Below are 25072 nucleotides of genomic sequence, written 5' to 3' on the forward strand. Positions count from 1 at the left end.
AGTGAGTGGGACCTGGTGTCCACACAGATATCCTCCTACCATGAGGACTTCCCTCATGCCCCAGCCAGAGGCAGGAATCACAGAAGTGCTGGCAGTCTCCACTCTTCCTGTTGAGTAATTCCTGCCTTCCTGCTACTGAAAACATGTCATTCATGGCAATGTGGTGGTTTAAGGCAGAGCCTCAAATAGCAGATGTTTATCTTACCACCCCAAGACTTCTTGTGTAATACTCCTGTCTTCCCGCAGGCCGGTGAGAGCAGGATAAAGGATTCAGGGGCAGCTCCAGAACTTGTGCTGGCTGTTGCATCCTTGCTGGGGGGCCCATTGCCAAGGAATGGGAAACAGTGGAGTTGCAGGGCTGGGCTCTGATTGATGTCGATCCTGAAAAACGACTATTTAATAAACAAACGAAGAGCCAAGCAAGGCACGATATCCCCAGGAGCACTGTTAGCAGGGAAGTGGGTTGCTTGCAGAGCCTCACTGCCATCTAGCATGTGAGGCTGGTCTATATTTAGCCCTTTGAAACTCTCCAGATAAGAACTCCCTTGATGTGAACTGAAACCTTTGACCACCACAAAATACACAGTAAGGCTCCATGTCCCCAGTTCCTCCCTGCTGCTGCAGGACAACTCTCATACTTCGTGCTTGAATCATCAGGTTCCCAGCGCTAACACCCAGGCTCCAGCAGCGTTACCACACAAGAGGCGAACAGAACACGTGTTGGTTAAAACCTGACAAAGCAACACTTGGATTTAGGTCAGGCACAGCAAACAGGAGTTACTTGTACGCTGTACCTGGCTCCCGTTCAAACCCGGAGCCTGATGAATTCACACCAGCCCAGACATGCAAAGTGGCATCTGCCTTTCCCCTCTCCACAGCCATTTCTGCTCCCACAGTACCCTGAGCTCCTCACTGCTGTGCCCCCACAGCTGCCCCACGAAGGCAGCCTGGCTGCTGGCTCCGGGGAGCACAAACGCTGCAGAATTCCCTGCTGGCACGGGGACTGGCCCTGGGCTCTGCCCTGGGCTCTGCCACAGCTGTGGCACAAAGCAGTGCTCCAGCTCCAGCTGCACACCCCAAACTGCCCAGATTGTTCAGCTTGGCCTCCTGCAGGACTGTGACCAAGAAAGCCTCTGCTGGACTCAGCCCTCCTTGGTGGACTATCAGGACTCACAGGGCATCCAGCCTTCATTTGAGGATGGTGAATTCACCTTTCACCCCCATGGTCTTTTAGCTTTTGTCTCTCACTTCACTGTTCCTTTATCCCTTCCCATTTTCCCCTGGCTGCTGTCACTTCCTGGTGGTAGAAGCAGGCTTTAATTTCCATTCCAGAATTGGCAGAGGCTTTTAACTCTGGATTTGTAGAGGTTCAGTTTCTTGTACTTTAACTCCTTGTTCGCTGGTTGTTGGAGTTGAATTTTGTCCTTTCTTATTGTTTGGCCCATCTCAAAGGCCCCTTAGTGCAGCTTACTTTGCATTAATGAAGTTATGGACAAAGAGTATTAATCTTTCTATTAATATAAGTGTTATTATTCCACAACAAATGCATTTACAGCAATTACATTTATTTATATCTTATATACAAAATAGAGAATTACAAATATCACACATAAAATATGATTAATTTAGCCATAAAGAATTTCTCGGCTTTGCCAATTCCTGATGGAAAAGAGATTCAATCAGGCTGAGACTGTAGTCACCTCACCTACAAATTTAAGACTGAATTGGTGGTAGGAGATTACTTTTTATGGGATCACTTGGGATTAGGTAGCATCTTGAATGTATTGTCAGGCTGTACCAGAAACCAATTTAGCACAGCTCTATTTGTTCTTCAGCTTGTACTCAAAGTTGAACTTGTATACGCCTCGATCTTGAAATTATTTTAAATACTTCTATTAAAAACACACGAGAGTGAGGCACAGTTGATTGACTGCAGAATGACTTCTCTGAGACATGTCCTAAGTGCTGGGATTCCTCAGCAGCTTCCAGGCTGTTCTGAAGGGAAACACACAGCTCCTCTTTACAGCACACCTTCCCCTTGGCCTCTGCACCCGTGTGATCTGGATGGCCAAGATCACAGAATGCAATGACTCTGCCCTTCCCAATTTTTCTCTGCTCAGTGCTTTGAAGCAGTTAAATAGTGGAGATTTTCTTCACATTTCTAATTCTATGTTGGTTCTCATGTGCTTGGGCATCCCCTCCTTAGCAGCCAGAGTAACTTCCCAGCCTTGGCATTTTCAGTGCATGTCTGGAATTCTGGAATGCAGCAGTGAATTGGGACCCTAATGGTCCTTATATGCTGCAATTTTTGATTTGGAGATAATTGCTTCTTGCCTTTCCTCCATAAATTGTGTACTTGTAAAATTAAGAATCCTGCTGGATATTTTTAGTGCAGGTTCCATGGATTTTGGCTTTTTAAAAAAGCATTTAGATGGGGGACTCTGAGTTCTTAATTAGGCAGTGCATTGTCTGCACAGTTGCCATACATTAAAGGAGCCGGACTAACATTGGAGCAATATCCAGTTTCACCCAAATGAGGTTGTTGAGCAGGATCCAGATCTGTATCCACAGAAGGCAAACACAGTATTTAAACAGAAACAAAGCCTTCGATTTATTTCATTATTTACTAAGTGCTGCCATGGTGCTCAGTGCTACATAAACATTCCCTGCCCTGGGTTATTAATACTATCAGGCACAAGCAGGTTCAAGGCTCAAAACACCTTACATGAGATATTCCCAGGACAAGAGCTTTAAGGACAAGTTAAAAGGACAAGGTATCCTTAGAGGAATCCTGTTAATGAAATTTCAGCCTTCAAAAATAGCTGTGTGTTCCAAAAAGAAGAAATCCACATTTGAGGACCCAGCTCTCCACCTATCCCATATAACAACCCGTCAGTGACTGTTGCTGTGACAGGTTCTGCCCTGTTGAGTGTGTGAGTGATGCCAATCTGGCCTTTTCTTTGTATGGCAAGGAACATCCACCCCCCAAAAAATATGGAGAACTAGTAGGAGATCAGATTTTGGGGCATAAACTGCATAATGATCCCGTAAATAGGGAGAATGAGAAGGTTTTGGTCTTCACACTGCACAGCTCTGGAAATGCTGGGGAGTCCCTGCAAGGTCCCCAGAAAGTGCTGCCAGTGGGTGGGCAGTAAAATTGAAAATGTCATTCTGGAGGAAAGAAAGGACTCTTAAAGGGCATGTCTTTAACTCTCACAGAAGGACTAAAGGAGACAAATTATTTGGAAGCACCCTTCAGAAGGAAGAGGAGTATTTTCTTCAAGATAACTTAAATGCATTATAAATTCTTGAGAAAGGCTGGGAAAATTGTTCTTAAACACATCAGGTTGAAATAACCCCAAAGGTATACAATTCCTTGATGAAAACATCAATGAGCATTAAGAAAATTGTGTATGCATGCTTAGGTCAGTGGAGATTACATCTTATGTAAGGCCACTTAAAAGACAGAGCTCTCACAAGAATTACAAATTATCCAGGGCCCATGAAAATCATCCTGGTTTTAATTACAACATTAAAGACAAATCCACAAAATTGTAACTTCTGCTGGCATGGCAAGCAGTCATTATAAATCTGGACAAGGGATCACACAGAAATGGCAAGTAATGACTGTGAGAGATTTCAGTACTAGCTATTTTTGTCTTTAGAAATGTTTTTCATTTCAAAAAGTCATTAGCACTTGTGCTCAGCCAAAACTTGCTCACAAGACTAAGCAGGATTTCTTAACATAAACTGTCCTTAAAAGGACACTGTCAGCTTCCAACTAGCCCGTTTTTAAGAAGAATTTTAAAGATGTTTCAGTACATGAATCCCTGGGGTGATGCCTGTCCTTTTATCACAGTATTTTACCTTTTTTTTTTTCCTCTGGCACTTTACCTTGCCCTTTTGCAGTATCAAAGACACCACATAAGCTCAGGGAACCAAAAAATAGGGAGGTGAAACTGAGAGCTTGGAAGGCACAGCAAAAAGCTGGAAACAAGCCAGAGGGGCTAAACAAAGAACTGAAAAGGTGTACCTCCTTTTATTAATTTTCAGTTCCAGATATTGTTTGGAAAAGAGACAAAAAAATGTCAGGTAGTGATGTCCCTGTTTTTTAAAGTTTAATTACAGTCAATGCTGCAATAAAAAAGTGAAAATATGTACAAAATTAAAATTATCTTCTGATATTAAGATGACTTTGAAAAAAATGGTTTTTAAAAGACAAAAATTCAGCCAAAGCAAGAGTTCCCCATGTTGTAGAACAGGCACAATACAATAGAGTTCCTCTATTCTGGCACTTTAAACCAGAAGTTTGTTATGTCCATCATGATCCAATGTCATGATGGAGGTGATAGTTCAGTGGCTACTGAGGGGCAAACTGGTAGAGGAGTCCCTCAGATCATCAGACAAGAGTTACACAACACTTTAATGCATTTTAATGTATTACATTTGTGTCAGAGCCCTGTCCTGCAAGTGGGATTTGTACTGCTGAGCCCTTCCTCTTTCTGGGACCCTAAAAGACAGCAACAAGAATCTTTCAGTAAGGCTGACACCACAAGGCTGGGGCCTGAACTGGTGGAACAAGGGAGCAGTTGAACAGGATGGAAAGTTCTCTAAGGCTAAAGGTCTAGAGTTTAAACCACACTGCTTCAGCCAGCTTTATCTCAGTACTACTCATATAATTAGTACCACTCAGGAAAAAACTTCCCTGACCTTCTGATTCTAGCTATACTGTCATTTGGCGTGGAGTGTGACAAGGATAACTGTGTGTTTATGCAATTTTTGGTGATGACTTCTTGGGAAGTTACTTGCAAAAATGGAAAAACCTTGACTCTTCCTGCTGATTGGAATAGTCTAGATGCCAGAAATGTTGTGACTGACTAGACACAAACTTGTACAACTGGACCTGTACAATAAGTAGTATCAACTATTATCATGTGCTGATAAATATGAATTCACACCATTAAAATACCAGCCAAGAATCAGTTCCTATGAGAGTGGGTGAAGAGGTAGAACTGCTGACAGTGGGGCGGACACATCTGCAGTGTCATCCTTCCCTTCTCCTGACCCCCTTTTAGCAACTCCCTTGTCAGATTCCAAACACTGTTGTCCTTCTGAAATGAACCTGAATCCAACTGAAACCTTTGTCTGGGCTTTTCTTACCTTCTTCATTGGCTTGAGAAGGGTTCCAAGGAGAGCCCTGAGAAACTGCCACAGTGAGCCTTGCCCAGCCCAGTGCCAGCTTTACTCCAGATGAAGAGGTCTGGAGCTGGCAATCCAGATCATCCATGCAAAATGAATTCCATGCATAAATGAGCATGCATATGAGCCTGTCATTATAGGCTCCTACCATATAACTTCAGCTGCCTAACGTTGAAACCCCAGCAGGCAAAAGCCCCGTTGGAGGTGCTGTGTCTCCCGTTGACTCAGCAGGATAACAAACCTCCTCACTGGTGCCTACAGACAGCCTGGCCATGCTCCCCCTCCCACTGTGCCAATCCCTCCCTAGGCAGCTTTCCATATACAGCAGGCAACTCACATGCTACATATACATCACTCCTGGTGCCTGCTGCTATCCTACAGACACTTATAAAATAGTTATTTGGAAATGGCAGAGCTTCTTAAAGAGACAGCCTGCTAAATCATGGGATACAACCCTTCTTTCTCCCTTGCTTTCTTCTTTCCATTTGTCTTCTCAGCTGCTCTTGTCCAGCATTTGGCACTGCTGTAAAAGTTGTTGTGCCAGAGGGCTTTAAAAAGTAAGAAACCTTCTCCTGTGTTTTATAAAGGTCTATTCATGAAGACCAGAAGTTTCTATCCTGCAACATCAAAGAGTTAATATCCCTGAGATATTCTGCTGTTCTACATCTGTAAAAAAGAAGCCAAAGCAAACCTAAAAGAATTTAGTATGCAAAACATATTCCAGCTTCAATGACACACTGGGGTTTTGTTTAGGTTTCTTTATTACGATGAGTCACAGTATGTAAACTTCACATGCAGTTACTGAAGTCATGTGTCTGCCTTATTTTAGCTTCAAAAACAGCAGCAATGCCAACATCCTTTGCTGCCTTTGAGACTTGAAGAGTCCTGAAAGCCAACAATGTTATGGTCTCCTTGTAAACACTGTGTTCCTTTTTCACCCTTTGGCTAGAAAATAAAAGTGATGCTTCTTCACGTGAGCCTCCTCCACTTTAGTTGCTCCTTTCAGGACCCTGGCACTGGTAATGCTGGCTGGACTCTGCTGCTGTCAGCAGTGGAGGGATCCGTGTTTGGGATAGTCTGACAGAAGGATATCTCATTCTCTGTCTCTCCTGCCTCAAGCAGAAGTGAGCCATGCACAGGTGAAATCAGCAGAGTTGTTGGTGCTGGAAATTCCACTGCTACTTTCATGGCTGGAGTAGTTCCGATCTGAAGTCCAGTTAGGGTGAGTGGAGTCCAAAGCCAACTCCCCACCCCTCCTCAGCTTTCAGCTAGGCCCTGCAGAAGGTTTAAATAAGCAGAGAGATCCCACTGTTCCCATTCCCCAGGTGAGTCTCGTGCAGTGCAGCTCTCCAGCCCCGTTGACAGAGAGGCAGCAGATTCCCCTGGCTCTGTGAGTGCAGTGCCCATCCTTGCAGGTATAAAAGGGCAGCAGGCAGTCATCTATATAAAGAATGTTCTTCAGATGGGTTATGTATAAACTGCCTGATGGCAAGGGTATCAAATGAAGGTCGAGCATCAGAGACCTTTAGGCTATTACGAAATATGACTCATGGATTAGTTAACTGCCTGTCAGATTTTCCATTATGAAATTTAACCACAGCCCATATCTGCACAGCAGCAACACCTGTACAAGTGCAAACAAACAAGGTCATACATGTACTTGCACTGAAATGGGTCAGCAGATGCGCTAGAGTATCAAAATAACATTTTTCCTTATTAATGAACTATTAGCTAAGGAACAAAAATCAGAGAAGAGGAAGAAAATGCTGTGGGAGTAAAAACCCATTGTTTTGAAGTTCCTATTTGCCAAAGAATCTGCAAGCTAAATCTTTACAGTTCAACTGTATCAGATGAATCAACATAAAATTTCCCCTTGGCAGAATATCATTACTATAGCCGTAATGAATATCTGTGCTTCCTAATCTAAGCATTTGCTTTTCATGAATGGAAGTTAAAAAGCAACTATTCCTGTTCTAGAAAATGACTTTTTAGACATTAAACTAAAAAAGAAGAATGTAATAAATTTTATTTCTGAAAATCAGTGAAAAGATGTAGCCATTTGGTGGAAGACCTTCATAATTTTCTCAGCTGCTTGTTTGGAGGCAGCTGTAAATTCAGAAATGCAGATTATGTGCTCTGAAGGTTGACCATGGGAAGTGGGGCTTTTGACCTGTGTGTCACTGGTTTGACTCCACAGGTGAGAGAGACTGAGCTCCCCTAATTTTAGATGTCTACAGTGTCAATCAATACATCTGAGCCTGTTTCCCTGTAGGCAATTTAAAGGTATGTCTTATCTAATCTATTTTAAATATCTACCTTAGGATGAGATGATTCATTACCTCAGTGTCTTTTTCTTGCTGTGGCTATATCAGGGGCCTGAGGTGACTGGCTTGGTGGGAGAGCTTTCCATGTGGCCAGAGAAGAACCCTGCCTGAATGCTCTGCCCCCACAGAGCTGGTAGTTTATGTGAAATGAGTTGGTTAACACAGCTCCTTGCTATTGCAATGGTTTGTCCATATCACAAAGCCACCACCACATCTGGCACAAATGAATGCTAGCAGGCTGAAACAGCCTAGAGGCTACTGATTAAAGAGGAAACCTGAACCACTTTGATGGATTTCATCATTACTTCCTATTCTTGCCTCTAGAGATGTTCCAGATCACAAGGTAGGCATGGAGCTCTCACTCCTCCTACTACTGTGGCATCTAATCTGTGAAGACATAAGTCTCCATTTCCATGCTTGTCAGTCCAGCTCATTTAATAAACACCACATACATTTAAATGCTAAACTGCTGCTCTATAAGTTCAGAAGACATAAACTGTAAGGCACAATGAAAAACAATTCAGTCTCAAGAAGCAAATTCTGAAGAGGGGCAAAATAGCAGCACACAAGTACACCAAAGCAACTGCAAAGAGGAAGGACATAAAGTATTCTTCCTGTTTACTATGGAGAGCTAAGTTACTCCACAGTGAGGTGATATATAACAAGCTGTGCAGCCACTTCTCACTGAAGAGCAGCATTTTTCCATCTTTTAGACAATGGGGAAGCCACCAGGAGCTGCTGTCTCACAGAGAGGCAGCAGCAGCTCCTACCTCACTGCAGGCACTGAGCTGCCTGCCTTGCAAAGGGGTGGGAGGGTTACAGCTCCCCCGTGTCCGTGGGTGTCTGAAAGGAGCTGAGAGCCCTTGGCTCACTAAGCAGCTTTTCAGCCTCAGCATGAAGCAAGGGTTCCTTCCTCACAGCTGAGGAGCAGTGGCTGTGGTGATGGGACAGCATCCTGGGGCCCTGCCCCTTAGGAGAAGCCAGTCAGGCTTGGGAACCCTCCCCAAGTTTGGGGAAGCAGTTGGTACTCTGGAGATCCAGTCTGATCAGCACCCACCCTGAGTGGATGGATATATTTAGTCTTAAGGCAGTGTGATGGACTAGATGTCTCCAAAACCCTTTATCTTTAATTATTTAAGTGGAAAGGTTGCAATATGCACACTGAAGCCTGAGCTAAGCCTCTCACAATGGAGTGGGTCAGAGCTCCAACTGTGTGACCTGAGCCGCTGACCAAAACCATCAAGAGGGACAGGGTGGCCTTTGAAGACCCATCTAGAAACAGAGAGACTTTTCTCCTGACAGTAAATTTTTTAAATAAAACCTGCCTTTTAGATGGCAGGTTCTTTCTCTGCTGCCATCTGAAAGATTATGCTTCTGAGTGCTCCTCTTTACTGCTACTTGTTCTTCAATAGGAAATAGAAGCTCCAACATGGTATAGACAAGGTAGAAAACATTAGGAGAGGTAGAGATGAGGGAAGAAGGGGAAGAAAGTGATTAAATTTAAAATAAAAACAGAAACAAAACAAGTTTCATTCAGACACATTCATATTCTCAGACTCACAAGAGCAGCCATCAGGCACCAGGCCAGCATGTTTAAGCCGTTTAACCAAAAATCTAGGCAAGATGAAGTTTGTAGCCAGGTAACAAGTCCAGGATCTGTGTGATGCCATAAGAGAACACAAGGGATATCAGCTCTGAAGTCCTGGGTCGTTCTTGGATTGGTGACTGTGCACAGGGTTTGGGTATCTTTTTGTAGTTCTTTGGAAGTGTCAGCATCTCCACCTGTCTCAGCTCTGGCAGTCATCAGGACTAATCACGTTTTTTCCAGGTCTGAATGCCCTGAGAGACAGCAGGTCGATGCCCTGTGGTCTCGATGACCTGCTAACCTGGTGACATTAACTCAGGACACCAACCTTTGTGTTGCAAGTCCCTACACCACTCCCATTCCCTTGCTGGTGATCCCTCCCTGCCAAGGGACAGAACCTTCCCCTGTAGCAACAGTGAAGAAAATAGGAAGAGGGACCTCCTTCCCCCTTTCTCCTGAAGATCAGTGTTGGATTTGTTTCATGGGCTTCATGATTTGTCCTTTCAGTTCCTGGCAGGGCTATGGGGAGCTGGGGGTGTCCTCAGTACCCTGACAATCCTACAGGCATTTCTGAGCTGTCAGAGTCATCCTCTCACTTAATAAGGAGCAACGCTGGGCACCCCTCAGATGGCTGAGGCCACTCTTAACCCAAGCACTCCTGGCAGCACAACCACCATCTGCAAAGGTCAGAGCTCGCCAGGTGCTCACAGCTGGCAGCTGAAGTCAAACCCCTGCACACCAGAGGGGACAGCACCAGCAAGTGGTACTTGGTGAGCAACGCTCTGAAGGGCTTTCAGAGAAGACTCTAATGTTACATTTATGTTACATAACATAAAAGTTACACTTGGTATTTAGAAAGCGCTTACAGAAACCGAAATGAGCAACATTAGCGGCTCCTTCAAGGTATAACTGATTAATGTAGGAGCCATCTTGACTAGGTGCCTATTTTGATTTAGGCAATTATGAGCTTACTAGTTCAAACCAGTTTGCAACGAGAATGTGAATCCAAGATTTACTGATGTGCCTCTTTCCTTTCTTCTTGCTGTGACAAGTCTCTCTCTTCTTTTGTCTTCATTGTCTCTTCTTTGGGCTTGCCTACAAGAGAAAGGCACACTCATAGAATTACAATCTACTTGTAAACCAATATTTAACCCCAGGCATTCATTCACAGAGGGGCAGTAGATGGATACTCATGACTTTGCCGTACTGAACAACATCATACTGAAATTTTTTTTGGCAAAGGACACAGTTTTTAATACCTACATGAACAGAGGGGAAGGAAATACCTTGCACAGAGGCAGCAGTCCCTACTTCTGTCCTGTGAGTGCTGTGGATTGGGATGTCCTGGTAGGAAAAAGGCTGCAGTGGGCAAGAGATGCTCCACAGCCCGAACCAGGGCAGCGACAGCAGCAGCTATCTGGTGTTGTGCTACCTCTGTCCAGCAGACTGAGGCTCCTGCACATGTCAAGACCATACTCCCTACCCTTTCTTCCCATTTGGAGGTTACAATCTGCAGAAGGAGCTGCTGGACTCTCTTTGTTCTGATGTAGGAAAACTTACTGCTTTGCAAGTTCTTCTTGTTCCTAATTGACCTGATCTAACCTGAAATAAGCCATTTGTATTCCTGCAGAGGAATACCAGGGAGTCCACATGGCCTTTTGCCCAGGTTTAACGTAATTTCTTTAAAGCAAACTGCAAATTAATAGTAGTGTAACTTTCCTGTGCAGGCAAGCCCTTAATCTAATTGGAATATGGAAAACAGCATTTGGGGAGACAAAGCAGTGCATAAACTTGGAGAGTGAAAGAGGGAGGCAATATAATTTGGAGTTCAGTGGGGATGATGGAGAAATCTGAATGCACAGAAATAAAAATGATTAAGGGTTTTAAAATCCAAGCTAACAAGGAATCTAGAGATATGAAAAAATAGAGCCCAACTCAGAAATTTTCAATGTTCAGAGAATTGCCATGTTCTCTCCATTCATTCTTCCACTTAGGACAACAACACTTGTCATTTAAATCACAAAACATTCTCTCTTCCATCCCTTAAAAGTCTGAGTCCACATTCATGGCCTCGTTTTCCCCTGTTTCTGATCCTCATGTAACAAGAAGAAATAAGAACAAAACTGTGCTTGTACTTCTCAGTTCCCACAGAAGCCTGTGACTACTTGATCTTGTCACTAAACCATTACAGAAAATAAAAACAGGACTTCATTAAAGAAATAAAAAAAAAGAGAGAAAGAGAGAGAGAGAGAGAGAGAGAAGCCTTGAATGCTGCCTCAGATAAAGACTAGTGTATGTTTGAAGAGACCTAAATCTTTTGTTTATATACTTGCTCTAGACTCATAGCTTATAAAACTTCCTGATTCTGTCTCTCTTTTCAGCTAAGAGTCACTGCTTTCTGTAAAAAGTCTTTTGTGATTTTTCAGGACAAGATGAGAATTTCTTTGAAGCTTGAAAATAAACTCCAGGCATCTCTTCAGAGAGTCACCATGAATCTGCTCTTCACCAAACCCCCTCCAATCGTGTGCATTCTACCTACCAGTCTGGGAACATGGGGAGGCAAGGGAAGGGGAGCCAGCAAGGCTTGGGTGGCAGCACATGGGCCAAAGGACAGAGCAGCTCTTAATCAGATTGCCTTTTAATTCTTCACATGAGTTAAAGGCATTATGTGCTAAGATTGAGGCTATAGGTGTACTCAGCAAAGGCAGGGACAGAACAAAGTGTGGCAGCATAGGGAGTATTTTGTAACCATTCTGTCAAATGCTGTCCAGGCAGTTTAGTAATCACTGGCAATGCCAGTGAGAGGAACCCCTGGCTTCAGTGCAGTGGCTTTGCCCCACAAACCGAGTAAGATTTTGCCTTTTGATGCCTAAAAATGTCCACAGAAATTTAGGAACTGATGGAGCATGTGGAAACTATACTACTAAAGATAGATCTCTGATATTAATGAGATATATTCACTGTTGCCTAAAGACTGTTTCCAAATTCCTTTGCTAATTTGTGGCTGGACTACATTAAATTTATTTTTTGACTGCCCTGCCATCTTACAATATGAAAGACTCACAAAAATATGATATGGGTTCTTAGCTTCATAGGCAAGTTTCTTGTGTAGAACAAAAAACAAGTCTTCACTACTGCAACTTGACAATTATATCCATGGTAGGATTAATCTTTTATCACACTACGGATGTCTGACCTGCTTTACCATTAGTAAAATATCTCCTTTCCTTAGAAGTTAGTCCATAGTTGTGTATAATGAGAAATCTGCTTGTTAAGATGGTCAGTAGTGTAGGACCTGTTGATAGTTTCAAAATGGATAAGGAAACTCGTGTACACAAGGTCAGTGTCTGTCAGCATTGCGTAAAAACCCTCTACAAGTCAGATAAAACTTCATAAACACACTGACTTCACAACACACATTTTTGGCTGCTTTGGGGCTATCAGTGTAGCCTTTCCGAACAGCTGCCAGATGGGGCTCTGCAGGTGAAGGAAACCAGATTTTGCGATTTGCTGAGATTTAAGGACTGAGTGTCCAAGCGCCCGGCAGCGTCAGGTTTTGAGGAGTTTTGGTGGAGCCCACTGCCTGAGTTTAAAGTGAGCAGGGCTTGTGAGGACTCTGGTGTTGACTCTAGTGCTCATGAGCTGCTCAGCTTCCTCCAGGGAATTGTGTCTGAGTCAGCTGTGGGAGAATTAAAAGTGAAACTGAGAATAGTCCTGCCTAGTGCAAATGGTAACTCGAAGGGAACACTGACTTCCCCAAGAACTGACTTCCCAGATTGAAGAATCAGGGTTTAAATTGCTGTGATACTTCTAAAACTTGCACAGCAAAGGATTAATTAATGTCATTTTCTGATGCATAGGAATTACCACAAACAATGCCCTTGTTTGTAAAACACTGCAGATCTTGCAAGGATATAAAAGGAACTGCAGAATTATTTAGAATTTAGAATTGTCTGCAAAGTTGTAGGAAGAAAAGGAATTAAAAATATAATTTGAAACTTGCTCTTAAAAAAAAACAGATTTAGACCTACATCCAGTAATAGCTTCTTAAAAATCACATATAAACTTTTTCCTTTTAACTGTCAGGCAGCCTCAATAAAGAAACCTGTGAGCTTTTAAATTATACAAATAGGTGCACCTGGGGAAGAAATACAAGCATAAATCTTCAACTCTGGAGCTGTAGCTGGCTGGAGAAGTATTATGGAAGGTGAAAGCAGAGGACTGGTAAATGTTTTGTTTAGGACCAGAGCATCACAGAATTGAGTGGTTTGTCTGTGAGGAGGCGTGTGTTGCTCATTCAAAGGACTTGTCTGTGGATGTTTAAATCCTGTAGAGACTAATTTCTGAAATGGAAAGACTTTGGTTCTAGAGCTCCACTTTTAAGGGCAAGGGAAAACCTAGGCAGAGATGGGCTGTTTAATGAGTGAGTACTGTGGAAAAGTTCTGTCTTGTTTTTAAATCCCATGGTGAATCATCCTCCTGGAGAATGGATCTTCCTTGTGGTTTTTGTCTTGGACGAGGCAGGAGCCTGAGGAGGAGGGAAATGGAAGAGTAATTGCTATGTGTGGATCAAGGACAGCCAAACCCCTTGTCCTTTTCCCTGTAACTTCACAGCCCCGGCCATGTCCTGCTCCCCTAAGCACATTCAGCAGTTCTTTTACTGACCCAAATTCAAGGAAGAAGCTTTACTATTCTCTGTGTCAGCAGCCTGTGATAGAAGGGAATGGGGTTATTTAAATTTGTTTTTCTAATGACAGTTCAATGCTTACTGTTTGCTGCTTACAGGCTAAAAGTCCTGATGAATCCAAGGTGGGGCTATTTGTGGATGGAGAGATAGATGGCAAAACCGACACTACAGGGAAAATAAGGGTAGTCCTTTGGCACGTCAGTAGGTTTGATGGCTAACGGTCTTGGAGTAAGAGCTCATGAATTTGCAATGACTAGTGGAACCCACAGTGTGCTGGGGTAAGCGGCTTCCAGCCAAGTGCCGCTGGGCAGCAGGCGTAGGGGATGGTCTAAGCCCTGCAGAGCCGCAGGTTTCTGCTGCTCTAGGGACAGGCGGGGCAGCGAGGCCGGGGGGCTCTGGGGGCAACAGCCCCTCCTCCCCGCCGCGCCGCCATTACGAGCTGCGCCACTGCCCGCCGAGGGGGGAGCGACAAGATGGCGGCGGCGCCCGCCCACGTGACCTAGGGCCCGCCTCCTTCTAGAGGCGTCTCCGGCCGCGCGGGCGCGCGGGGCGGTCTCGCGAGGGCGGCGAACAAAAGGACAGCGCGGCGCAGGCTGTGTTGTTGTTGGTGGTGGAGGGTTTTCTGATCTCGCGAGAATTCGCCGCCGCTCTTCTCCCGAGCACAGCCGGGCGGGAGCCGGGGGGGGAGGGGAAACCTCGCGGTACCGCCGGAGACTCCGCGCGGGCCCGGCGCCCTGAAGTCTCGCGACACCTCCGGGAACGCTTCGCTCGCCGGCCACTGAGCTGCGCGGAGCTCTCGCGATAGCCCCGGGAAGGGAAGGCGGAGAGGCGGTCGCGTGCGCGCTGAGGTCAGCGCGCGCGGCCGGGCGCGCGGGGGGCGGGGCCTATATAAAGGCCGGGCCCGCGGCGGGGGGGGCTCAGTCAGGGCAGCGATTCGTGGCGGAACCAGTGACACCCACGGCAGCGACCTCCCGGCCCAGCAGATCCCCATTTCTCGAGGCGGAGCGGGACGAGCCCGAGACCGATCTCTCGTTATGAGTCATGTGGCGGTGGAAAATGCCCTCAGTCTAGACCAGCAGGTGAGGGACGAGAAGCGGAAAGGCCGCTCCGTTACCCGGAGGAAGCGCTCGGCGGAGACTCTTAGGGCAGGGAGGGCGGCAGGGATGGTCGGGAATCTTCGCGTGGGGCTTCGCTCCTCGCTTCCCGGCGGCCGTGTCGCGATTTCCCCCGCGGTAACCCCCACCTCCCCCCCCAACGCGGCCTGTTGTGGCGCACTCGGTCGTTGCGCAGTTAACGCCGTGCGGCGGCCCCGCGCCACGCCGGGTCCCCCCCGCGGGGCTGCGTTGTCCCCGCGGCCGGGGCGGTGGGGCTGGGCTGCGAGGCCGCCGGTGCCGCCCGGCCCGGCCCCGGTCCCGCTCGGGCCCCGTGGCCCCGCGCCGCGCTCGGACCCGCTTTGTGTGGGAGCGCCGGGAGCAGCAGCGGCCCCCGGCGGCCGCGGGGAGTACTGCGGCGTGGGGGGGAGGAGGAGGAGGAGGAGAAGGAAGGGGCGGTCAATGACCGCCATTGTGCGGGGCGGGGGAAGGGGGGGACATAACACACACACACACGACACGGCGCTTTGTGTGACGCTCCTTCCCCGGGGAGGCGGCGCTGGCGGCCGCCTTTGTTCGCGCTCCGGTGCTGCCGGGCCTCGGTGACGCAGTTGGGCCTGGACTCTCGTTGGTCCGCCCCGTTTTTTTATTACTTTCTTCCTTTTCATTCCTCCATCCCTCCTCTCCCCTCCCCGCGCTGGGCGGGATCGATGGTTATCTAACCCTCGGGGAAGGCGGCGGGGGCAGGAAGAGAGCCCCATCTGGTGCAGCGGGCCCGCGGCCGGGCAGCGCTCTCCCTGGGCCGCTCCCGCGAAGTAGGTCACGGAGAGACGGTCCTTCCCTCCGCTCTCCCTTCTCCCCGCTGCCCCCCCGCGCCACACGTGACGGGCGCCGGCAGCCGGATTAGCCGCTCCTGCTGCGCCGGGAATCCAGCCCGCAGTGCCGCACTGAGATGGCGCCGGGGCTGCGCCACCGAGGCCCCAGGCAGCGCCCCCGCCGTGGGGAGCCGCTGCGGGAGGATTCACCCGTCGCTTCTTGTTGATTGTGGAGAGCCGCCTTGACACAGTGGAGAGCCTTGACCTAAACAGCCGCCTTTGTTTTTGTTTGCTGTTTAAAATAAGAGCCATTCTTAAAGCCCTGCCTTGACGCTTCGATCAACTAGAAAGAGGACATTTTAAGTGGTAGCTTTAAAGAGGAGGTTATGAGGTCAGCCGTGGGAGAATTCTTAAAGAATTGAATGTCTTAAGGCGGCAGCTCGCGCAGCTGAGCGCCAGAAAGGACAGGGCAGTGCATTGGAGTCTTTGCTTTGGATTGATTCGGCTCACGGTGGAAAACGCTTCTGTGCAATACATTACGTAAAAAAATTATTTGTATTTAAACATGCTTTATTTTTCTGATACAAGTTTGTAATCCTGCCATGCAGGCAAAACAACTGAAATAAGATGGTTCTTAAGCTTTATTGGTTTCCCACTGCCTTCTGCTGAAATGAGTCCATATTAGTATTTGACTTAAAATCTCTGAGCGGCACACCAGCACTGCGTGAACTGAACGCCTTTTGGAAAACTTTCCTGGGAGTTTAAAGGCTATAGACGTTTTTGGAAAAGCAAACCAAAAAATTGTGTTTGCTGAAAATGTTGGCAGACATAACCTAATGTTTTGTGGGCAGTAGTTGCCTTAGAGGTGAAGACTGTAATGGCTTAGTGTTACTGCAGTTAAAAAGTATCTCCAGTGTCTGCGAGTAAAGTGCCCAACTGAATTGGCATTGCTTTGTGCTGGAGTTTCTGTAGCAAAAAAAAAAAAAAAAAAAAACAAACCGAAAACCAAATAAATTGTCATTGACCCAAATCTGAACGCATTTATTCGAGTGCACTGAAATTCAGTCTGATAAAAATGTCACTTTAGCTTGCAGGTAGTGTGAAACAGAAGTCTGGTAGTGGTTTGGTGGGTGTGAGATACTCTGCTGTCCTTGCTGCCCATGTGGGTGTGTGTTATTGGTGGGCATAAAAACAGTAAAGATGTTGTAATGTAGTAATAGGAGACCTAATTTGGTGTGGTATAAAAAATTTTTTTGCAGTAGCTTGCTTCTGATAAGTGGAAAGGGTTTTTTTGTATCTTAGCATAAATTAATGCTGAAACATGTTGATACTTGTCTTCTTTCTTCTAGTTTTCTGGTCTAGACTTGAATTCCTCAGACTCTCAGAGTGAAGGAAGTTCTACAAGCAGTAAGTACACATGAATTCTCAAGCTTACAAACACAGTTTTAGAAATTGGGGGTTTGCAGCTGTGAAAAGCAGTTTTTAAAGCCAAAGTTTACAGAGGCTGATGAGGAAATAGGAGGTAGCCAGTTAAGCTTGCATTGAAAACACTATGTGTTTTAGATGGAACTACTTAATTTTGTGGTGGTACAGTATATGTGCACATTTCTGAAGCACTTAATTAGCTTAAGAGAACTTAGTGTCCCAGTTCTGTCCCAGATTTTCAGTTGCTTCATTTGATGCCACTGATTGTAGTAATGTGGTGATTTGTCTTCTTAAAATATCCAGGTAGAGTAGGAATGTTAACTCTGCTGATCTCAATTCATTGAACAGAAAATGATATTAATATCACAAGGCTTAAGTATGTTAAGGGGGAGGGGAATCTTCCAGGAATTCACCTTCAGCTTGTGGCTGGTATGTTCTCATTCATGGTACTTTATGGACAGATGTTTCTGGATTGTAAACAGGAATGTTATTCAGAGGCAATTAGGTGTGGCTTCTGGTTTGATCTGAGCTGAATGGATGGGGGTGGGTGAATTTTAGGGGAAGGAAAAATACTGGTAGTAATACTGTGAGTGCCAGTACTTTAATGTCACAGTAAACGTCTTGAGCTGCTCAAGTATCTGGCACCAGCCTGAGCCTTAATGGAAGGAAGACAGGATTTTGTTGTAGACCCTGTACACCCATAAATGGGTGTGTGATTTGGTCAGAGGAACACAAGACATCCGTGTCTTAAACCAGCTGCCTAAATGAGCATTGTACAAAGACTTTAAACTTCAGCTGAGAGCATGCTACCAAGTGCTGTATTAAAGGGTTCTTGTTTAATATGCTGCAAGAGGCCTTAAAGGGAGATGTTTTTACTAAGGAGTAGCTGTTGTTGACAAGATGAGCATTTCGAGGTGTGCTGACAGCCTGTAACACTGCCTTTGTTTTGTCCTTTAGAAGGCCGATACATTCCTCCTCACTTGCGGAACAGGGAAGCGTCAAAACAGGGTATGTATCAAACAGTGGCAACTCTGAACTGGTTCTGGCATCTCTGGGGGCAGGCTGCAGAGGCTCTGACAATGCTGCTGAGAGCAATTACACAGACTGCTTGACTGTCCTGTGCAAAACATGGCAGCTTTATCTTCTGCTTTTAGCGTGCTCTTCTAGATCTTTTCACCAATTAGATCCTAAGCTCAAGTTCAGTATCTGATTCATAAAATACCTTTTGTGTTTGTGTCTGTGTAACAATTAGCTGTGACTGAACCAAGATGAAGTCTCCCATCTTAACTTGTTGTGTAATCTTGGGTGTTGGTCTGAATGGATTTTGTGGGTACTAGTTCTTCTGCTAGTGACTGTTGTGGAACTTAGAGCAGTCAGTTGTTTAATATGAGTAAACAGCCCAGTTTCACTTTGTAAATGCATATTTTACACAAAGAGATGTTGTCCTTGTTCAGCTTCCTGCAGTTTTTATGGAAGCCCCTGGGAGAATTTGCAGAAGGAAATGCAGGCTGTTGGTGAAGCAAACATAAGTACCTGACCTATTTTGGTCACGTGTTTACACAGGGGTTTATGCTGAGAAACAGCTCTGCCATCTTCCATTTGAATCTCTAAACAGAGCATAATACAGAAGTTTCTTGGAACACTTCAGTGGAATAAATTTGACTGTTCTGTGTAAGATCCCAAGGGGGCAGGTACTGCAGCACATGTTGTCATATCTGATGGCTTGGGTGGGTTTAGAGAAACGTTTTCTCTGACACCTATTAAAATATACCAGAATGCAGCAGGTGAAACATGTCCTGCAGTGCTACAAGTAAAGAATTGAGGTTTTGTGGCACGGGACGACTTGGTTCTCATATGTTTCTAAATCAGTAAACTTTCACAGATGCTTTTCAATACTGCAAGAGGATGGCTTCCATTATGAGTGGGTGGGAGGACAATACTTAACTGATAATATATCTCACAGTCCTTCTGGAGCTATGTCACTTTAAATCTGACTAGATGAAAAATGCTTCAATTCAACCCAGTCATAAGCCATTTGAAAAAAGACAAATCTGTTTTTGGCTTGCCTTTGTATGTGTCCAAGCTTGTGGCTTTTCTGGGTGTTCAGGGTTTGGGTTTTTTTCTTTGTTTGGGGGATTTTGTTTGGTTTTGTTTGGTTTGGTTTTTATTGTTTTTTGTTTGGTTTGCTTTTGTTATGTAAAAGAAGTATGGCCTGAAGCAGCAAGTGATGAACAGTGTGTTACCAGAGCTGAATGTTTCAGGAAAAGGAGAGGGACTGGTTGGCAGCCAGTTGAGCACTTTCATTCTCAGTCACACTGACCTCCAATATGAGCAGTCTTGAAAGAGGCTGACTTGTGAATCTGAGGAATGTGCAGGTTTCTCAAAGGCAGGAAACAGCTTTTCCACAACCAAGGTGGTTGTGAACATTTGCTGTTCATAGATTTCTCCTTGTGTGATGTTTAGTACTAAGTTTTGTGGGTAAAAGATGCAGTAACCTTGAGTTCTATCACGACCCATTATGTGTAGGACTGGCATTGTACTTTCTTGTGTGCACAGCCAGAGTTCAGACATGGCAGTGTGGGTGTGATTACATGGGGCTCTTCTGAGGACTTAAACTTCCCCTTACAAAAAGGTAGATAGCTCATGAGACCATAATCTGACGTGTGGCTTGTTCAGTCAGTGCTGCCAACTTCCCTTGGTAAACCTAATGTTCAAAAATTGCCTTTAAACCTGGCTGAGTGCTGTACCAGTGGCCTCTTCCTGGTTCCCTGGGACAAGGTTCATAATTGCTGAATGGAAGAGTTCCAGTTTGGGCTGGTAAAGCTTAGTTGTCTTAACCTTGTAGGGTGCTTTGAAATCTGTTCTACAGTTGTACTTCTGTTAAAGTTTGTTTGTTACGTTTGCTTCTGTTCACGTAACTCAGTGATTTCTTTGACTGCATTGAAACTGTTCTGAATTTTGTCTGCTCCTTGCAGTTTTTAATGACAGATTCTTCAAGGCTTAGATGTGAGGGAGCAACCTTGCATGGTAGTGTTTAACCACACAACAAACCCTTGGTGCAGCATTACAAGTGTGGTAACCAGGTTGATAAAAAAAAAATCTTCCATTTACCTGCAGATATGTCTCACTAGTATTAATCTATTGGCTTTGTAAATGGGGCAGTACAAAACTTCAGGAATTAACAGCCTGCATGAAAATAATGTCCTTACATTAATGGCAGTTCTGTTTCTCAGCTGTGGGAGCTGGGTATGCAGGGCTGCCTGGCCTGAAGTGTCTTGCTTCCATGGGCTCAACTTGGTAATACTAAAGCTTGTTGTCATATAAGTTTCTTCTTAAGCTTCCTGGAAGCAGCTTCTTGATATTTAAACTGTAATCTGATCTAGAGTAGATCAAAAAGTAAATGTTAAGAACTCACTTTAAAGGCTTTATCCGCCCTAAAGGAATCTATAATTCTATTTCTCCCATCTTTAAAAAAAATTATTATTGCAGCTGCATGTGGCAGGTTTTCAAGTGAGATGGCAGTGATTTGTGTTAATGTTACAAAATGTGAATTAAAGTGCTGGTTGAGGGAGATGCATTGACAGCTGTAATGCTGTTCATATGTGTAAGGAGTACAGAACTGCTCTGGAAGTTGATTAACTTAGTGAATTCTTATCCCTGCATTGAGGAAGATGTGCTGGATGGACTCTCTACAGGTTTTTACTTCCAAAAAAACCAAAAGCCTTGACATTTTAAAGGATTTCCTGGGAGCCTTTGCACAGCATTGTGATCATTCTCTTTACTTTAGAGAAGTTGATATCTGGTCTGTTAGGGGTTTTCTCAGGCCATTTCTGGTTTTAATTTGCCATTTGATGTCTGAAATTCTGGCTATTATGCCTGTCATTTACTTAGAATTGCCGTGTATGGCCTTGACCTTTGGTTCTGTGCTGATGCCAGGCTGAGAGGTGAATTGGTGAAGCAAGGTGTCTACGCCTGCCTTTGGTGTAGAAGTTGCTGCACTACCTTAGAATTATGGCGAGGTACCAGCTTCAGAATGAGTGCTGTAATGGAGCTAGGTGACTGAGGTTGCTTTAGACTATTTGGACTTTAAAATGCTCAGGCTTGGTAGAAGATCTTAAGTATAGTGTCAGCTCATTTTTTTCTCCGTTAAGAACTACATCTGTATCTCTGAAGATGGCTCTGTCAGTACCACTGCTGTTAGATCTCTTGGCAGGATGACATATCCCAACGGTTGTAGTGTGGCCTGAAAGTTACTCATAATGAAATCCGTGTTCAGCTGTCTTTTAAACAAAGCAACTTCCTTGAAGTTACTATCTTTAAGGACTAATGTTGCTTCTTAAAGCAGTTTGAAGGTCTTGAAGCTCATTCCATGGTCTTGTGTGCTAAATAACTTCATGAATGGATTATTTTTGCTGCCTGTTTCAGTTATCCACACAAAATAGTTACAGTTACCACAGTAGATTGTAAAGTTCCCTTGTGCCAGTACATTTCCGGATTCTGTGTACTAGAATGTCTTATATAAAAAATCGGAGGCAGTGTGAATGGCACTCTTTACAGGACATCCATAAAGGTAGAGTAATTCTGGTAGCAAAGCCTTTTCAGAGAGACTGAGCCTAGAACAGCCCCTTTCTTTGGAATGGGTTTGTTCTGTGGTTGCTTTTATTGTCTCATGAATAGGTCTGGACTGGTTTTGTGCTGTGGAGCTGGCAAAGCATGCTCACAAAAGTGACATTATTTATTTATCTGTTCTGTTATTTAGTTTATTCTCTGCTGGAGTCCCATGCTGAGATCATCAGCGTTACACAAACTTGGGCGGGTTGGACCTCTGAAAGAGAATTTATAATTTCTTAGTCCAGTACCAGAGCAGTGTTTAAAGCTTCAGGTTTCTGCCACCTCACAGGCCCTGGTAGCAGAATGAAAGTGAGGTTTTTTCACTCTGGTATTGGCAAGCTAAGATACTTTGTATATTTTTGAGTTAACATACCTAAGTAGGCACCTACTGCAGGCAGGGGTAAAAGTACTGTGGAAAGATTGAGGGATTAATTTTTTTGTGAAGGGCTCCATATACCTTCTTTATGTATGGTGCTGTTACTTTTCATCTGTGCAGATCACGTTGCTTTGTGTACTTGCAGTATGATAAAACATTCTAACCTCTGTTTGTATTTTGGATACCATTTATTGATCTCTGAGAGGCCTTGTTAACCTCCAGAAATTTAATGTGTGGTCAAGGATTTGTGTTGGAGAGATGACATAGATGAGGCTTGACAAGATCTAGCATCTTAAAGTTTTTTCTGATACCCATCTTTCCAGGGTAGGCAGCTGAAATACTTGTACTAGGGCAAGTACAAGTACAATACTTGTACGAGGGCAAGTTTTTTAAAAAAACCCCAACATGCTTGTACATGCAGGCAGACATTTCAGTTCTGGTGAGTGATGAGAAATGCTCAGTCCCTTTTTGAGCAAGTCTTAATGCACTCTAGTGCATCTTCCGTTCGTGAGGGAGCTCAGTCCCACAGACCTTTCAGTGAAGGTTTCCTGGACAGAGGCGATGTTTTTGGATTGTGCAGTGTGAGGCTGAACCCCCTCTGTGTGGCAGGTTTCGACAGCGGCGGCTGGAGCTCCAGGCGGGACAAGGATGCCTACAGCAGCTTCGGGGCGCGCTCCGACCGCGATGCCAAGTCCAGCTTCTTCGACCGCGGCACCGGATCCAGGGGAGGGAGGCAAGTACTGGGTGGTGCACATGGAGTCTGCCTCAGCTCTGGCACTGCACCTATCATTGTGATGGTGAAATGAGAGTTCCAGGTGTGAACAGCATGAGCCAGATGGAGCCTGGGAGGGGAGGAGAGAGGGAGAGAACCTCGCCTTGAAAGCTGTATGATTTTGAGGATGGGCCACTTGCATGTGTTGAAAAATGTGTCCTGTAGTCTGCCACCAGCCACTCGCTGCAGCTGTAGTGACTGGCTGACTTCAGCATTCACCAGGGAAGTGCTAGGTGGGTGGCTACTTCCAGGAGAACCATGAAGAGCTGTTGGGAGCACACATAGTACATCACTATGGATTTTTTTTTTAATTTCAATTTTTTTTTTCTTGTTTAAAAAGTGTAGTTAATAAAACTGGGTGAGACTCTTGCAGGTTCTCTACCTTACTTGATCAGTCTTACACACATCATGCGTTGTATGCACAAGTGTGGTGAGAGTGACCTTTACCGACTACTTAGTAAAGCTGACCTAGTCCTGTATCCAGACTTTTCTCAAACATGATTTACCAGGCCAAAAGCTAAACAGTTGAGGTAAGGATTTCTTCCACCTTCTTTCCAAGTCAGTAATACAGGTGAGCTCCCTCTTTATGAAGTAGTTATGTGACATAATTGGAGGTATTTGGTCACATGTGTGGTGGGGGAATAAAAGAGCAAATTGCGGCACTGGAGGGTTTTGTCTGGACATGGGAGACCTATGTAGAATGAGGCAGATGAAAGGGTGGGGGGAATACAAAATAATGCTGCTTAGGAGGTTTAAACAGTGCTCCCTACAAAGAAATCGCAATGACTGAGCAGCTTGGATTGCAGCTCCACTGGTAGATGGCTGTTAACATTTTTTATTCGCAATCAAATAAAATTGGTGATACAAAATTGACTGGGCTAAGCTAAGCTGAGCTCTGAAATCACTACAAACTCTCCTGTCTGACAGAGAAAAATGCGACCTGGTCTGATGGCCAGGACTAATTTCTGTTCTTAGGTCAGGAAGCGAGTGTAGATAACCTGGTGATTTTGAATTGTTCCACAGCTGTGTGTATGTGATACACAGAGCATATACTGCTTTGATTCTGCATGTCAGACCCCCTCTGTTGCCTGGGAAGGGCGGTCTGATTGTTGTGCTGTGTTTAGATACGAAGAGCGTGGCAGAGGAGGGGACTATGACCGGAGTGGCTTCGGCAGATTTGACCGTGGTGGTGGGAACAGCCGCTGGTGTGACAAATCAGACGAGGATGACTGGTCAAAGCCTCTCCCCCCAAGTGAACGCCTGGAGCAGTAAGTCCTGGAATGGTGCCCATTCATGGGGGGGTGGAGGGGTCATTTGAGGATTCCAGCAAGTAAAAATACTTTCCTCTTTTGTTTTTAGGGAACTCTTTTCAGGAAGCAATACTGGCATTAACTTTGAGAAATATGATGATATTCCTGTTGAAGCAACAGGCAGCAACTGTCCTCCACATATTGAAAGTGTAAGTTTTTTTTTAAAAGTCTGTTTTGCTAATATATCTAATAGTTTGCATGGGTAGCTTGATGTCTGATATCTGGAGTTTAGGGAGGAAAGGAAAAATTGTTTCCCTACCTACAGCTAAGCTGTTTTGCAGAAAAAGGTTGCATATGATGAACTAATGGAAGAATTTTTTTAAGCTTTTTCATTTAACATTCGTAGCTTACTTTTTAAACAGTGAACCTGTGAAGGAGTGGAAGTTCTTTAAAGATGCTGATTTGGGAGTAACTGCTAAGGCATAGGTAGTGTTAGACTATGCACAGTGTATGTTTTAATGCAGTCCGTGCTTCAGGCTTGGCTGGCTTTTAAGAATTGCTTAGAAAACTGGACTAAGTGCCTGTGTCACTCTCTAAACTTTATAGGAAAGTTCTATATGAAGGGCTGAAACAAGAGCTACCTTAGAAATGACTTGTTAAACTGAGTGTTGTGTTACATGGTGGTTGAAGGGAAGGATTCTGATGTTACTCCTTTTAAATATCTCACAGTTCAGTGATGTTGACATGGGAGAAATTATAATGGGAAATATTGAACTCACACGCTACACCCGTCCTACTCCAGTCCAGAAACATGCAATACCTATTATTAAAGAAAAGAGAGACTTAATGGCCTGTGCTCAGACAGGTAAGTTAATAACTCTGCTGCTTACTCACAGTAGACGTGGGGTCTTGTATTACTGCAGGTTAAGAGGTAGAA

At 44.9% G+C, this 25072-nt stretch overlaps 2 protein-coding genes and 1 long non-coding RNA gene across 4 annotated transcripts in view; 2 read left to right on the forward strand and 1 right to left on the reverse strand.

Annotated features, from left to right (window-relative positions):
- LOC136375185 (uncharacterized) lies at nucleotides 1-14786 on the reverse strand. The gene is made up of 4 exons (XM_066340551.1): nucleotides 14742-14786; nucleotides 14059-14679; nucleotides 10125-10198; nucleotides 1-381 (listed from the first exon to the last, which is right to left on the reverse strand). Exons 1-4 carry the CDS (start codon nucleotides 14784-14786, stop codon nucleotides 147-149), a joined length of 975 nt encoding a protein of 324 aa, XP_066196648.1. The 3' UTR covers nucleotides 1-146.
- DDX3X (DEAD-box helicase 3 X-linked) overlaps nucleotides 14697-25072 on the forward strand; it is a 17376-nt gene continuing 7000 nt past the window's right edge. The window contains exons 1-7 of one of the 2 annotated variants that reach the window (XM_066314053.1): nucleotides 14697-14874; nucleotides 17051-17108; nucleotides 18084-18134; nucleotides 22723-22846; nucleotides 24010-24153; nucleotides 24245-24344; nucleotides 24865-25000. In XM_066314053.1, the coding sequence (XP_066170150.1) occupies nucleotides 14830-14874; nucleotides 17051-17108; nucleotides 18084-18134; nucleotides 22723-22846; nucleotides 24010-24153; nucleotides 24245-24344; nucleotides 24865-25000 (658 nt within the window). In that variant the 5' untranslated portion in view covers nucleotides 14697-14829. The remainder of the gene's footprint in view (nucleotides 14875-17050; nucleotides 17109-18083; nucleotides 18135-22722; nucleotides 22847-24009; nucleotides 24154-24244; nucleotides 24345-24864; nucleotides 25001-25072) is intronic. The other variant, XM_066314054.1, reaches the window with a different exon arrangement.
- On the forward strand, nucleotides 18142-22338 carry LOC136358159 (uncharacterized). Its single transcript, XR_010743018.1, has 2 exons — nucleotides 18142-21359; nucleotides 21403-22338. It is a non-coding gene; the product is annotated as an uncharacterized lncRNA (long non-coding RNA).

Source organism: Sylvia atricapilla, chromosome 2, assembly GCF_009819655.1.
Source record: "Sylvia atricapilla isolate bSylAtr1 chromosome 2, bSylAtr1.pri, whole genome shotgun sequence".
NCBI lineage: Eukaryota > Metazoa > Chordata > Aves > Passeriformes > Sylviidae > Sylvia > Sylvia atricapilla.